This window comes from Podarcis pityusensis, assembly GCF_964106645.2.
Source record: "Podarcis pityusensis genome assembly, chromosome: 2".
Lineage (NCBI taxonomy): Eukaryota > Metazoa > Chordata > Lepidosauria > Squamata > Lacertidae > Podarcis > Podarcis pityusensis.
This window is the reverse complement of record NC_138029.1, coordinates 103071495-103087165: the sequence shown is the minus strand read 5'-3', so window position 1 is coordinate 103087165 and position 15671 is coordinate 103071495. Positions and strand designations below refer to the sequence as shown.

Sequence of the window (15671 nt, the reverse complement as noted above, 5' to 3'; positions counted from 1 at the left end):
ATCTGAAAACTGCTCATTTTTGCCACCTTGTGGATATTTTTCTGTGATGATTGGGTATAATCTACGGTGCTGCAGGACTTTCTGTCTTTATAGTCTAGGAATTACTTTATCTTCTTTGAAACAATAAATAGAATCAAGCACACATTCTGTCCACACAATGCCACTAGTCTCATGTACAACTCCTATCCTGCTTTCAGGAGATCCCTTCTAGCTGGACTCCTGGTTGGAATCACAAGCAAAGATTCAGCTCTGGGGGAAAAGACCCCTGGGAAGAGAAGGCGTCTTATAAGTTTGCCTGTGACTTATAAGAGAGAAAAAGCAGGGAAACATTAGCTCCCTTTAGGCTCTTGGTGCTTTCTGTTTCTGATGGCTTCCTAGAACCCAAGCCTTCAGGTTCCTTCAGCATATTAGAGATGCAACAGCTTCACTATTAGCTGTAGCATTGCAGCACACCCAACTGCTAGTGTAGAACAATCCCAGATGCTTTCTGGAGAACTCTGTAGCTATATACTCCTTCTATTCAACTTCAAAGTGTTTCATACCCTTACTTCCACTCTTTCATTGCTAGAGATTCCTTGGATAGGAAAGTAATGGTTGGGAGAACATAGGCAGGGTTGGCTGCTGAAATAGTTCTCCAGCTGCAACAACTGGCCACTGGTTCTCATACTCGCCCTAAATGGAGACGGGATGATGGAGGAGGCTGAGGACACCTCTGTCTGCCCTGTGCAAATGTATATTTGTTGACTGGTAACAGGCTCAGGCTTCCTTTCAGCTTAATTTCCATCCCTGGCTGGATGTGGACCCAGATCTGCATGCTGCTCTATGCTGCCGAGATTGACCGACAGCATGAAAGCAGAATCCATGTATGTCCCTCTTAAATTTCTATGGGATTTTTTTTTAAATGGCAGGAGGGTTGAATGGAGATTGCCCCGGGGTTTCAAATCCTGCCACCCTCAGTGAAAAGGATCAGATAACAGGTGACTGGAAAGACCTCTGCCTAAAATCATGGAGAGGGTGCTAGAGAAAGAAATAGTCTTGTCCCAGGACAAGTCAGCCTCCTTTGCTCCTATGGGGAATTCCTCTGATATGAAAGAATCCACTTTTCCCCTCACGTGGGGCTTCAGTTGCATGTAGTCTGGCCACTACTCAACACTTTAACGATGCAGAAGTAGATTTTGTTTGCCTTCTAAAGGGTTTAAAGATATTTCACAACGTTGTGTTAGAACTGGCAATAACCATCTCTTTGTTTGCAACATGCAAGGCTGTTATGGGTTGACTGCGCTTTACTAGTTACATGATCAAATAACAACATTTTGGTTTCAATATCTGTTCCATTGTTCTTACTTTCATTGCCTGCTCCATTTAACATGCAGGTTGTCTTTTGCAGCTAATCAACACCTTCTGACTACTCTAAACAAAATATATTCTTTTACCAAATCACATTAGGACTATACATGTACAAGGAATGCTCTGTTTTATAAGCTGTAATATGGTATGAATTGCCTTAAGCCACTTACAGCAAATCAAGAAGTATCACTAAGAACACTCTTAAAATCTACCTAACTTTGGCATGTCATATTATGCTTCTCTAGCAGAGTAAGATAAACACAGTGAAAATTAGTGAGCAGGACCCTTTAGTATTGAAGTTATTCAGATATCTGTGCAGAACTGTACCTATAGAAATGTACCTAAAAGTTGCTGCAATTATTATTTTCTAAACAATGTATTTTAAAATTCCATGTGCAAATATAAATGAATCTTTTGCATTACGTTTTATGATATGCTAGAATTCATTGGAGCTTGAATTCTTCTACTGAGTGATGTTCTACATCAGGTGAGAATATTTCTGCTCACAGGATTGTACTTCCCCCACTTCTCATCCGCTTTGCAGGTCCCCAAAATATACTCTGGAGGGTGGGGGATCTTCTGGAACAGATTACTAGGAGTACAAAGGAGGCACATTGGGGAGGAGAGGAAGGGAAAGTTCCATTGTGAAATAATAAATCTGTATTGCAGCTCGGTGGACAACAATGGATGTCACCAATTGACTTTAGAGTGACTTTCATGTGGTTGTGGTTTGAATACCCACCATGTTTCTTTGGTGTCAATTTGACGTGTACTGCATCATGATACTTTCTGAACCAGAAAGCAAGCAAAACACAGTTCAGTTTGAAACATGGACACAATGGATGCAATCCGGACCCATTTTTAATCAAGTGGGGGGAAATATATAGAATGCCAGAAAAATGTAACTGCAAGGTTGTTAGTGTAGTTCAAAGATGGCTAATCCACAGCTATAACCTGCACATAAGATACGCTGAATAACCAAAATATGGAGACTATGTTACCTAGCACATGTTACCTAGACTATGTTACATAGACTGTTGACAGTGACAATCCCTTACATGTCTGGTGAATATTCAAAAATATAGAGATGGACCAGTGAACCATGTTCACTAGACATGTTCAGATCCACTCCATAATTCTGGACGGTCACAATATACATGTGGCATGGGTACTATTCCCTCGTGATTGTCTCATTTTGCTAATGTACATTGATGCCTGATGCAGATGCAGCCTCAATTGTACTTTATGGATGCATCAAGTTGATGCATGTAAGGCTGCCTGTCCTTGTCAGAGCCACCATTAGTCATAAATATCTGTTTAAATTCTGTATAAATCAAGATAACTGGATGCCCTTGATATTGTGACAAAATGATTACCTAATAATATTGTTTATGCAAAGGGAAGGGTAGGCAGTTTTAGTTATTTGCTGTGAGCTTTCCTTAGGGGACGACAAACTGTTCAACTAAAAGAATAGATTTCCTAGTATTTTAGTATAGTTCATTCTGGTGTAAGTGGAATTATTGTATGAAAAAATGAGATACTGAGCCACTTTGTGGTAGCGTCTCTCAAAGATGACCCTGATGCAATCCAAGGCAGAATTTGCAACAAAATTATGCATTGCAGAAATATTTTCTCTCTCTAAAAACACTTCAAAATCCAGACAATCTGCTTTCACAGAACATAAACGAAGGACTCAAGAAAAATAAAGAAAAATAAATTAAATTAACAGTTCAGATCTTACGAAATTTCAAATGAATATTTTTTTATATCCAGAAGTCATGAAAAAGGTGGCATCTCTGACGAATTTTTACTGAATTATTTTTCAAAGTTTTTTTTTAATCTGAACTGTATTCTTGTTTCATTACATCACCACATTACAAACAAAAAATAATAATACAAGAAACATGACTTCTCTCCGACTGTATTGTTAGTTACACATTAACAGGAAAACAATTCAACCCGAATAGGGTATTGAACAGAATATATGAAAAACAAAAATGAGATTAAGTTTAGGTATCAAACAGTGGTTTGAACAGAACGCCAGATTGCTAATAGTACTGAGTTCTAAAATGTACTTTGAGGGTTGTTTTTGTAAACTTTTTTCTTGATTAAACTGTGTCTCGTCTCCTAGTAAGATGGCACTGAATTTCTGTTCTACTAGATCTACTTAGGGGAGAAGGAGAACACTCATTACAGGAATTAAGACAGCACAAATTAACTCCTTAAGTATTACTGCAACTCCAACTTCTCTCTATAAAGGAGTACATATCTTAAGGAGCTACGGAAAGGAAAACAAAGATCAATAAAAACTCAACAATCCTAGCAATGTATAATATACAGTTGTTCACCTGCATCCTTTTGATTCTCTATATGAAAGAGAGAGAAAGCAACAAGGAGAAAAGAGAGAGAAACAAGAACAGATATGCAGGATTAATGAGCAAGTGGATCAAAATGCCCCCCAGTTATGTGTGATATATGACATTCAAAAAGAAAAAAAGTTGCCCAAATCTTTCCCACCACCCAGAAGCATGGGCAATCATCAAAAACGACTTGCTTTGCCAAGATAAAATGTTATGTTGTACAAAGAAAAACTGGTGTTTAGGTGGTTTAAGCTCTGAGCACGCATACTGGCTATTAGACTGGTAAAACGAATATACACAATTTGTCCTATTCAGAGCTCTCTATAGAGGAATATTCAGGGGGAAAAAACCTTGGATAGCACTCTGTTTGAGAGAAAACAGACAAGAGACGTGGAAGATCTAATGTACAGGGAAGACATTTTTCTGCGGTCGTATGCACAGATTGTAAAGAACTTTTGAAACACATACACGTTAGGGAAAGATAGAGATGACTCTTTCCCAATGTCTTTTTTTTCTGACCTCTAGCTCATTGCTCCCCCATGTAGTTGCTGTCTTTTGATTGTGTACCAGTGACAAGTATTTACAAATTGGGGTTACACAGAAGCAAAGTAAAAATGCATTCAGGTCACAGACAGAAAGAAGAACTGAAAAAACTTACAGACAAATTGGAGTTCGTCACAAACAAAAACAGCTGATTTTTTTTTCTAACCTTTTTCTTTTCTCTCTTTTTTTTAGGCTGATAAAAAGTGACTGGACTTCTCACACTGGGACTTTCACAGACAGAAGCAACAGACAAAGCCAATGCTAAAAGACTTGAAGCAAGGAAAGTGAGTTGGTTTGGCTCTGGATTGTACTGAAGTAATGAAAACAGAAAAGAGTGAAGACGGTATGGAGAGGAGGGCGGAAGGTACTCACGAATGGTTAAATCCATCACTTGAGAGGCCAAGCAGAAGACAGGATGCTCATACATTTCTCTCTTTTTCCCTATAAAAGAGGATTTGGGCATGCAAGAGGCTTAGGTCAGAGGTAAAGAGGTTATAGGTCATAGGTCAGAGGAAAACGTTACATTAGCTCAAAAGGAAAGTAGCTGTAGAGTATTTTGGGATACACACAGGAAAAAAATAATAATTAAAAAAAAAAGATTTAAAATTGGAGGTTTACTGGATTAACCATTCAGCATGCTCATGAGTCACAAAAGAGATTGTGACCATGATTCTAAAGGTTTGTTCTGAATTGTTTGCGGGAATATAATGGTCGGAACGTCATGAATAGAAGGAAATAGAATTTGATTGATTTAAGGCTCCAAGATACTAAGGAGTTTAGCCTTCAGTATCTAAGGCTTTCACAGGTATTTCTTCATAAACATAGCCTCAAGCAGCATTGCTGTGAAATTGTTTCTTATCTTAATTTTAACGAACTCAGGCTAGTTAGACCTCGAAGGAGGCATTTGGTTTCCAAATTGTAGACTCCGCTGCAGAAATGGTCAAACAATGATTGTTTTTAAGTTTGAAAAAAAAAAGGAGCAGAAAAAAGCGAAGAGGAACTCAGAGTGAGCGGACTATGCTCATGAGAGAAAACCTGAAGCATGCAGCTTGCGGATGTTGGGTTGTTTTGAATTAACAATCCCAGCATGCTCTGAAACTGATGCAACCACTTTTTATAGAGGCAGCATAGAAAAGTGGCTGAACCAACCACGAACAAGGAAGGAGAGAAGCAGAAGAGAGCAGGTAGTGTGGGATGAAGTACTTCTCCGAAAACAATAGCTGGAATTCAAAACAAAACAGGAAAACAAAACAAATAATAAAAAAAGTTTGTTGCTTCAAAGTTTCCCAGACCTAAAAGTCACAGTGCCAAAAAAGAGGGCAAGGTAATTAAAGACAACCAAGAAGAATTGAGGCACCAAAGGAAAGTACACGCTAACTGTTCTACGTTTTGGGAAATGAATGCATTTTTACTTACAGATCATAAAGTTTGTTTTTGCATAGATATATCTGAAAGAAGAGAGCAAAGCTTACCGACAGAGTTAGTGAGCGTTACACAGAGACCTTGGGAGTCCAGTGTCCATTCAAAAGGAAAGTCACAACAACAACAACCCCAAAACTGCCTCTGAACTGGAGTTCTCCCATGTCCTCGTGCAGCATATTTAAACATTGAATTTTTTAACAGAGTTCACCAATTAAAACCATTCTGTGAAGTCGAGTGCTTTGATAAATTGCTTGATAGCACAGCGCTCAAGAGACCTGCGTTCCTTCTCTATTTTCATCGCTCATTACCAAGTCAAGAGTTGATAAACATCCTTTTAGTGCCCAATTCTTAAGCGTTTCTCACTGGATGCATAACAATGAATTCATTACCACTGGTACACAATTTGCATTGTCAACGTGGGGGGGGGGGGACATTGAAAAAGAGAGGAGGTGTATAATCTACAGACCCTGGAAATATGGGGCATATCACAATAATCCAGTCCTTATGACCAGCAAGGACTATGGAAAGAGAAAAAATAATTGAACGGTGATATTGTTTCCTCTAGCATTATTATTCGAAGCAAACGAGAACATTGCTTTATTTAGCAAAGCTTCATGGCTCACACATGACAAGAACCCCAAATCCACAGCACATAATTCAATTTAAACATCTAACAGCAAGGCATTTGTCGTGTTGTGTAGGAGTTTCAAATTACTGTACAGCAGCCAAAAAGGTAACAATGAAAACTGATTAATGTGTAAAGATCTATCTGCATGTATAGAATTCCTGCCAAAAGCATATCTTCAAGCAAGTTTAAAAATGTCTTTTTGATAGCTACATGTGTCTCTGGTCACTAGTTGTTATTCTTCCCTAACGTAAAAGGTCAATAATATCAGCTGTGGCGAATTTAGAGTGACAAGAATGAAATCTGATGCAAGTGCAGGGCCAACTGATTTGACAAGATCTGCTATGCATAAAAGAGGAGGTGGCAAAACATTACCCAGGAAAAATAAATAAATAGACATCCTAAGGTGGCTTACAAATGAGTGTGCACAGTTAAAAATATTTAATTTCTGATATTTCCATTGTTTCATGAACTCCGCTGTCACAAGCAATTAGCTGTGTTTCCCATTCCAGTTACAAAACATGACATACTATGTTGATCTCAATGGTTGTTTTCTAGGAAAACAACAACACAGCACATATGAATATTGTACAAGTGACCAAACAAGCTTACTCTCCCGCAAAGTAATTACCCTGTGTACCATTTCATGTTCTTAAAAAAAAGAGAGGAAGATTTTACCCTAGCCTTATTTATCCTGCAAGCTATGGCATATTTTGATTTTATTTATTTTCTTTTTCTTCTTTTTTTAAAAAAAGCAGCTTAGTCGTCTCACTGAAACAGGAAACCAGTGTTAATTTTAGTAGCAAAATCGCCTTACCTTCAATTTTGGCATACTCTGAGAGCCGTGTATAGTTAGTCAATGCAGCTTGCTCTAAGCATTTACGGATGACGGTCTTTACCTCCTCTTGAGGGACTGGAGTAACTATGTCTTTCATCAAAACCTTGATATAAGAAACACTGATTTGTTGTGTCATCTTGAAATTAACTGCTTTTGTTTTCCATTTCACCCACCTAAAAGATTTCAAAGGGTTCACAGTGCCCTTTGTCTCCCTCTACTGGTTAGAACACAGGCAGCAACAGCATTGCCCATTGCATCTTGGGAACTATTGAACCTGATCACCCTGACCCATGGTTCTAGGTGTTTTGCGTTTTGAGGAACACAAAACGTGAGGAACGTGAGGAAGTGAGCTGCTAGGAGTGGAAATCCAGCAACATCTGGATAGCACTATATTTAGGCTACCTGTGCATGAGATGTTAAGATAAAATGATCGGTTCACAAGGTTCATTATTATTAGATGTACGGATTAATTGCACCAGCCCTAAAGTACTTGTTCAATTAGAGCTGAGTTCAATAAGAGTTCAGGTTTTTCTGCTAGCAGGATAAAACGATGACTTTATGGCACAGAAAATTGCAATTAGAATTCTAGGTGTTATAAAATATCCACGTGTACATGAAGCTTTAAGCTAGTGTTGTTCATAGAGTCAGGAGAGGCCAAGAGGTAACCCAGCCCAACCAAACCATAGCTGTCAACTTTTCCCTTTTCTTGCGAGGAATCCTATTCGGAATAAGGGCATTTCCCTTAAAAAAAGGGGAACGTTGACAGCTATGAACCAAACCCACCCATGAAATCTGGACCACGGTGTGTCCCAAGTAGAGAGCAGGTGTACTGAAGAATGCTGCTCAAATGAAACGACACACACAAACATGCCAGGAGATTGAAAAGCCCTTTCACCCATTCATTTCCAATGTGATTGGAAGGAAAATGGCATCCAGACTCCAAATATATAATCGAAGTCAATATAAATTCCGCTGAATGAAAAGAGCCAAATATGAGAACTGGATTTTTTTTAAAAACCAACCTTTCAGGACCCTTACGCTTACCCTTTCCAGGAGTGATAGCGTAGCTTTTAAAGCACCTTCTGGTCGGCCGAATGGAAAGCAATACCTAGGGTAAATACATAGCATTTTTGGATGCGTGCAAAATGTTTTAAAAGCTAACAAATGATTTACACCCATACTGCAAGTCCCAGTCACTCCCCGCTTATGTGGTTCAAAGTGAATAAGGAAAACAAGGCGGGCAGGGGGGCGGGGAGGGGCAGGGCAGGGAGAGGAAGAAATTGCTATTTTGGTTTTGAAACTGGAATAGCATTACTTTATAAAAACGAAAACCCCAATCTTCTGGCTGCTTTTAGTTAATAAGTACTGACAAGATAAAAACAGAAAAAGGCAATTGTTTATAACATGGAGACATTCCACTGTAGACTTCTATTCTAAACCTTTCATGGCAAAAATGCACACATAATTCCATTTTACATTTTCTGTGTAACATCTCTATGACTGAACTGTCAGTGACATCTATATGCTAACATATAGTACACTAAAATCACTTTAAAAGTTCCTGCTGTTTATGCAAGTAATCATCACTGCAGCATCTGAAATGCAGCAAGTTGGCTCTTTGTCTGGAAGGTGAAACATCAGTCATTACCTAAAATGTGTGATTTGATTTTCCAATAACAACCGCAGCCTCTCTTTGATTTCTTCAAATCGCTCTTTTTCTTCTACTGTTACAGTTCCTATTCCGTCAGGCCTGGAGGAGAAAAGCTATGAATAAGTTGCATTTTACCTCATGACTTTTATGAATCATCAGCACTGTAATCCATCACATTATAGTCAAAACAATTATACAAATAAATAAGAGTATTTGAATATTGGGTTTCCAGACTCGGATTACCTGAAATCAGTGGTACCAGAGAGCCTGAATAGCATCTGTTTTTTGGGGGGTGGGGAACCTGTGGTCCTTTAAATATAATTGGACTCCAGCTTCCATCAGCCCCAGACAGCACAGCTAGTGGCTAACAATGACAGGGATTATAATTCCAGTTATATTCCTGCATTGCAGGGGGTTGGCCTAGATGACTCTGGGGGTCCCTTCCAACACCACATAGGAAACCTGGAGGGTCACAGGGCCCCCATCCCTGGAGTACCCCCATTCACTTCAAGGTCACTGCTAGTTCCATGTACACCTCCCTTGTGTGAGTGTGGCATTTCGCCCCACACTGGGCACTCCAGCTGGGTTGAAATTCTTGGATTAGTATTCACTGCAGCCTCAATAAAGGCACAGGGCCAAAGCAGTAAATTGTGTTGCCACTACGTAACTCGTGTGGGAGGCAAATCTCTGAATATCATATATTTCTCCATACCTACGAGACTGCCTTTCCCCATGTGAAGCTGCGCCTAACCTGAGGTCATCATCTGAGGCCCGTATCTGTAAGCCACCTCTGGATCAGGTCTGCAGGGTGGCGACTGCTCTTCACAGGTGAGCCCAGTGGCGTAGCGTGGGGGGTACGGGGGGGCGGCTGCACCGGGTGCAACATCTGGGGGGGCGCGATCACCCTTGCAGCTATCTGCCCCTACTAAAATCCACAGGTTAGGGGGCGCAAATTACTTGCCTTGCCCCGGGTGCTGACAACCCACGCTACGCCACTGGGTGAGCCCATATGATTTTGGCAACAAGCAAAAACAGCTTCATTCTCTGCTGCCGAATCATTCTGCTACCCACCAGCCCCCTTTCAGTCTCATGTGATGTAGTGTACAGTGGTACCTCAAGTTAAGTACTTAATTCGTTCTGGAGGTCCGTTCTTAACCTGAAACTGTTCTTAACCTGAAGCAGCATTTTAGCTAATGGGACCTCCTGCAGCCACCATGTGATTTCTGTTCTCACCCTGAAGCAAAATTCTTAACCTGAAGCACTATTTCTGGGTTAGCGGAGTCTGTAACCTGAAGCGTATGTAACCCGAGGTACCACTGTACTTAGGCAGAACTCACTTAAAGCGATAGGGTCCCCAGTATGGGGTGGGGTAGAAAGCTGCCGCTTGAAAGGGAGGAGCTTGTGTGTGAGTGGGACTCACACCAGTTTAGATCCTGCCTACTTGCTTTCAGCTATTAGGATCAAAGGTGTGAACAATGCAGTGTGAGGAAGTACAAACGCAAGGAGGAGCAAGGTTTTTCTCTTGTGGAAGTGTCTGTGCTTCTTTGGAAAGCAGCGAAATAAGCAGAGTTCTTCCTACGTGCAGAATGCAGTTCTTTGAACAACGCCTAGTAGTACCAAATTAATTATTTTACCTCAGCAAGTAATGCGTTGCTGTGAAACTCCCACCCATGTGCAAAGCAGTTAAGCACAAGTTGACTTAAATCTGTCAGTTTGCATTTCTTAGTGCAGAAAGTATTGATCTGATGTGTAGAGATCTTTCCTATTCTACTTAATTCAAGAGGGTTCTGGAAGCTTCTCTGTATGAAAATTATAAGCAGAAGGTGCCTGATGTTCGGGTTATTCCTTTAGAGAACCTGAGTACAGTTGGTTTAAACTGGTTCTGTTATCTCTTTCAGTCATGGTCATGCTGACTATAAAAGTAGGGCCAGAAGGAGCCCGGGTTTCACTTTCTCTTTCTATCTCTTTTCCTTCTGGCGTGGCATTCTGTACATAGTATGAAATATATATATAAAATGTCCAGTAGCACCTTAGAGACAACTAAGTTTGTTCTTGGTATAAGCTTTCGTGTGCAGGCACACTTCTGAAAGCTTATACCAAGAACAAACTTAGCTGGTGCCACTGGACAATTTTTAAAGTTTTTTTTATATATTTTGACTGCGTCAGACCAACACGACTACCTACCTGAATCTGTACATAGTATGCTTAGTGTTAAGATTTAGATTTATTATGGTATTGTAAGTTTAAGTTAAGTCTGCTGCAACTGAGTTTCTTATGGACAGCGCCAATCCTGAATGTATTGGATTTGTGACCATTATGCTCATTTGCCTTCAGTAGCAGTAAAGCTTTGCTGGATGAAATACGATTGCCTCTGGCCTATTTTTTGGGAATCCTGCAACGTGTTTAAGTTGTTACTCTGCTAACTATACATTGGAATCTACACTGGATCAATATTGAGTAGAATTTCATGACAAAATCAAAGTGCTCTGCTTTAACTGTTATGCCGGGGTGGGGAACTTCAAAATGCAGCCCTCCTGTTCTCTCTGCCTGGTCCTAGGAACTTTCTTCAAGCCACATCTCTCCCCAAGCTACAGCTTGTGCTGGTCCTGCTTCCACCTGGTTGGGATGTATCCTTGAACCCACAATATTGCCTTTTGTTTTGCCTGGAAGGAGAGTGAGGAGTGTGTCTCTGTGTGTGTAGACACTAGCCTACCACACAATGGCAAAATTTACATTTGCTGCTCCACCCACTCACTTTTGCCCCTCCCACATACCATTGGCATGTAGCCCCTGAAAGGTTGCCAACAATGGAACGTGGCCCTCTTGCTGAAAACAGTTCCCCATCCTATGATCCCTCTGTTACATGGATATGGTCAACAAAAACCAAAGGCAAAAGCCAAGACTGTGGATCGGGGGAATCGTGCAAATTCTCTGTATACCCAAATTGGTTGGCGCGGTCATATGCTGTCCATTGAATAATCCATGCAAAAGGTAATTAACTACTCTAATCCATTCCAGAAAATAAGTCAACAAACCAGACAATTAGCAACACTATTTCCTACTACTGGCAATTTCCTAGTGTGTGGACTTGTGTGCTAGTACTCAGTTTGTAACTGTAAGTCTCTCTCTCTGTTAGGAAGAGTAATGGAAGAAGTCTTAAAACTGAACAAATGTTCTTACTTAAAGGCCTCCTCCCGTGTTTGGATTAAAGCTTTGTAAACCCTTCGTATTAGACTAGTTTGGCTATACAAAAGACTTGGCAAGGGATTACAAAGCTTCTAATGAACCTCCTGTCAGGGGTTAATTGGTAAGCTTTATTTTTCCTTTTAATGAATCAGAATGCTCCTAACTTTTTTTATATATAAAAAATACAATCTGTACAGTCAATATTTCACTGACCTAAAGATGCAGAAACCTCAAAATATAATAAATATTAGCACTTGATGTTAAATATGGTTAAAACTCACCCATTTAAAACAAAGGCATTATATGCTTTGGAAATGTATTTTTGTCTTTTTTATTTAAAGTGATGAAGTGAATTTTAAACACTCAAAAATAAACACTCATAAAATTGGGTTGCCTAACACTAATCCTGTATACATAGGTCCTATTGAGGAAAAGAGAGATTTACATGTTTGATAGGTTCATAGCCCATGTGTTTAGATTATTCTATGGTATTACTGTTTGAATTCAGTATACATTTTATACACCAAGCCTGAGTGAATAAAAATATTGATTTAGGCCTCAACTGGAAACATCACTAGGAGAAGACATAAGGCAGTACAAAAGTATATTGTTTTGGCCTCATTTTTGCTTAAATATATAGTTGCATGAAAATTTAGCAGGTTGTTTAGTTTGAAACATTTAATTACTGAAACACTTAGAATATTTTAAAATTCCTTATTCTAGAAAATGTTACCACTAAAGTTGCAGTCTTAGAATCACTTACCTGGAAGTAAGCCCCATTGAGCTCAATGGAGCTTACTTCTGAGTAGGCATGTTTCAGATTGCATGGTATGTTTTTGTTTTATAGTAAGTGAGCATTCCTACAATAAGACAAAAGTGACAGCATAAAGCAGGGTCCAGCAAACTTTTTCAGCAGGGGGCCGGTCCACTGTCCCTCAGACCTTGTGGGGGGCTGGACTATATTTTGAAGGGGGGGGGGGAATGAATGAATTCCTACGCCCCACATATAACCCAGAGATGCATTTTAAGTAAAAAGACACATTCTACTCATGTAAAAACATGCTGATTCCTGGGCCATCTGCGGGACGGATTTAGAAGGCGATTGGGCCGGATCCGGCCCCCGAACCTTAGTTGCCCTACCCATGGCACAGAGTTTCAACTCACAGTGCTTGGAGACACTCCTCAAAAGGCCAAATGGAAGGCCTCGTTGTAATTTCAAAGAAATGTGCAAGCACAGAACCCTAACTGTTCAAAATGAAGGGCACTGCTAATTTTCAAATCAACCTCTTATTTTAGAGAAGGTCCGTTTAACTAAAAGTAATTCTCAAACTAATTAGGGACGGCAGCCTAAGATATAGGAAATATTTGTTTACTGAGATAAATTAAAAGGTTTGAAAGACAAATGCCAGGCAAGTACACAAGTTATGTTGTTGATGTGATAATTGTAGCTATCACTTGATAACCTGAACGTGTGAAACTGTTACCACTAGTTATTGCATGATCAAGTTATTACAGATCATTGCCTCTTGTCAGGCACTTGCCCAATAAGGGAAAAATCCAAGATAGGAGGTGATAAGCCCATCATGTGTAGTTGCCCATCTCATGTTGTCAAACTATTATTAAACGAAATGTGTGATTTTTCCCTGATTGCAGCAATAACCTATGAAGTGTGTTACTGAAAATGTCTTGACATGAGTCTAAATGCAGAAGAAAACAAAATGTGGCTCAAAAACTTGTTCTTTTCCTGTACTCCTTTCGTTTTAAAGACATCAATTTAGAACTTATGGTGAACCCTACATGCTTACTACGGAGAGAGCGGCTTCTTCCAAAGAAGACAAAATGGTAACCACAGACTACAGATGGCAATGGCTGACACTCTGATTCTGAACACATTGCAGGAGAAAGTACTTCCAATTGTGTTTGGGGTCAGAGCACCAGACTGCTGCTTATTTTGCTGCACTCCACAAAACACTACCGAGCCACTCCTTTTGTAGGCTCAAGGAAGTTTACCAGAGCAATAAAACTAGCACTGTGCTGAAACCTGCCGCCCAATTTCTTTAAAGCTTTCTTCCCTCACAAAAGTAGCCTCCATTTTTCTGCAGAGTTGAGCACACTTTATTGGTGACTGAGGGTGTTGAGTATACAGTGGTACCTCGGGTTAAGTACTTAATTCATTCCGGAGGTCAGTTCTTAACCTGAAACTGTTCTTAACCTGAAGCACCACTTTAGCTAATGGGGCCTCCTGCTGCTGCCGCGCCGCCGGAGCACAATTTCTGTTCTCATCCTGAAGCAAAGTTCTTAACCTGAAGCACTATTTCTGGGTTAGCAGAGTGTGTAACCTGAAGTGTATGTAACCTGAAGCGTATGTAACCCAAGGTACCACTGTATTTTTCTTTCCACTGAACATTTCCCCAGCACTCCCCTGTCATGGCTGCCTGCACTTCCTGAACTGAAAAAGCCCTATGGGAGCAGTCTTCTATTGGCAATGGAAGGCCATAATGTCCTCCCATGAGCTTTGACAGAAGCATGGGAAACTGGGAGGCTGGCTCCCAAGTACCTGAGAGAAGTGAGCTTGCCATTCCCCCCCCCCCATGAAAAATCATTCCTTTAACCTAAATATATATATAAAATAATGATCTTTCTGCATTTAGTCCTTGAAAAGTAAATAGACTTTTAAAATAAACAGACCAACAGCTCTCAGAGACCTGGTAGGCAGCTTTCCATACATTGCCAAGAATATTATAGTGTTTTCAGGAATGATGGACAACAAGGGGAGGCTTAAGAATGCAAACCACTTGAGAGATGGATTGCAGAATGGAAGAAAGTACCGTACGTTCACAAAACACCACAGCAATCTTGAAAGGTAAACACACAACAACTGCCCTATGCCCCATTCACGACAATTTCACCAACGTTTTCTCTCTCCTTCCTTAAAGCTCAAATACAATACCCTTTTTCATTAATTGAGAGAGAATAGTTGAAAAAAAGAAGAAAACACAGACTAATTTAACCAGAATACTAATTATGTACCTATATCTGTATCTATTTGTGAAACAAACAAAAAAAAATCCTTCCAGTAGCACCTTAGAGACCAACTGTGTTTGTCATTGGTAGGCTTGAAGGAATTTTTTTATTTTGTTTTGACTACGGCAGACCAACACGGCTACCTACCTGTAACTATATCTATTTGTGAATTAGCTTGGGTCTCCCAAGTTGCCTGAGAAAAACCTTTATTTTACCAAAAATAAAGAGAATATTGGAGTACCTGAAGGAGCTCTCCATTGAGAGACCCCTGAGAAGGAAGGTGCTGGCAGTGGAGAGTGCTGATGCCTTGCTGGCCCCACCCTTAAGGCCTGGACACACCTGAGCATTTTCAGGTACATCTACTGCTGTTTGAACGCATGGGGATTGTAGTTTCCAGTGCCTCCCAATCCATTTTTGTTTTTAATGTGGGAGCTACTAGAAGCTAGAGTTGCACCTAAATTGTAGCAGCATCAGAAAGCTTCCACAGGTCAGTGGCCAGTGAGGGGACGGGACAGAACAATTGGGTAGAATCACTGCAGCAGCTCCATGCTGTTAAAGTGACTGGGTCTGGATCAAGTTCAGTGTGGGCCAGCGATAACTGTGAGAATGGGTCAGGATCTAGCAGAATGCAGGTTGGCTCTGCATGACCCACCACCTACTACCACTGGTGGTGTT

At 40.3% G+C, this 15671-nt stretch overlaps 1 protein-coding gene across 8 annotated transcripts in view; it reads right to left on the bottom strand.

The window, feature by feature from the left end:
* The window catches only part of CADPS (calcium dependent secretion activator), a 348154-nt gene that overhangs the window by 114115 nt on the left and 218368 nt on the right, over nucleotides 1-15671 (bottom strand). For 3 of the 8 annotated variants that reach the window (XM_080995634.1, XM_080995627.1, XM_080995631.1), the window contains exons 14-18: nucleotides 8784-8885; nucleotides 8180-8243; nucleotides 7115-7238; nucleotides 4623-4691; nucleotides 3696-3713 (exon numbers count right to left, since the gene is read on the bottom strand). In XM_080995634.1, the coding sequence (XP_080851760.1) occupies nucleotides 3696-3713; nucleotides 4623-4691; nucleotides 7115-7238; nucleotides 8180-8243; nucleotides 8784-8885 (377 nt within the window). The remainder of the gene's footprint in view (nucleotides 1-3695; nucleotides 3714-4622; nucleotides 4692-7114; nucleotides 7239-8179; nucleotides 8244-8783; nucleotides 8886-15671) is intronic. The other 5 variants (XM_080995628.1, XM_080995632.1, XM_080995630.1 and 2 more) reach the window with 3 other exon arrangements.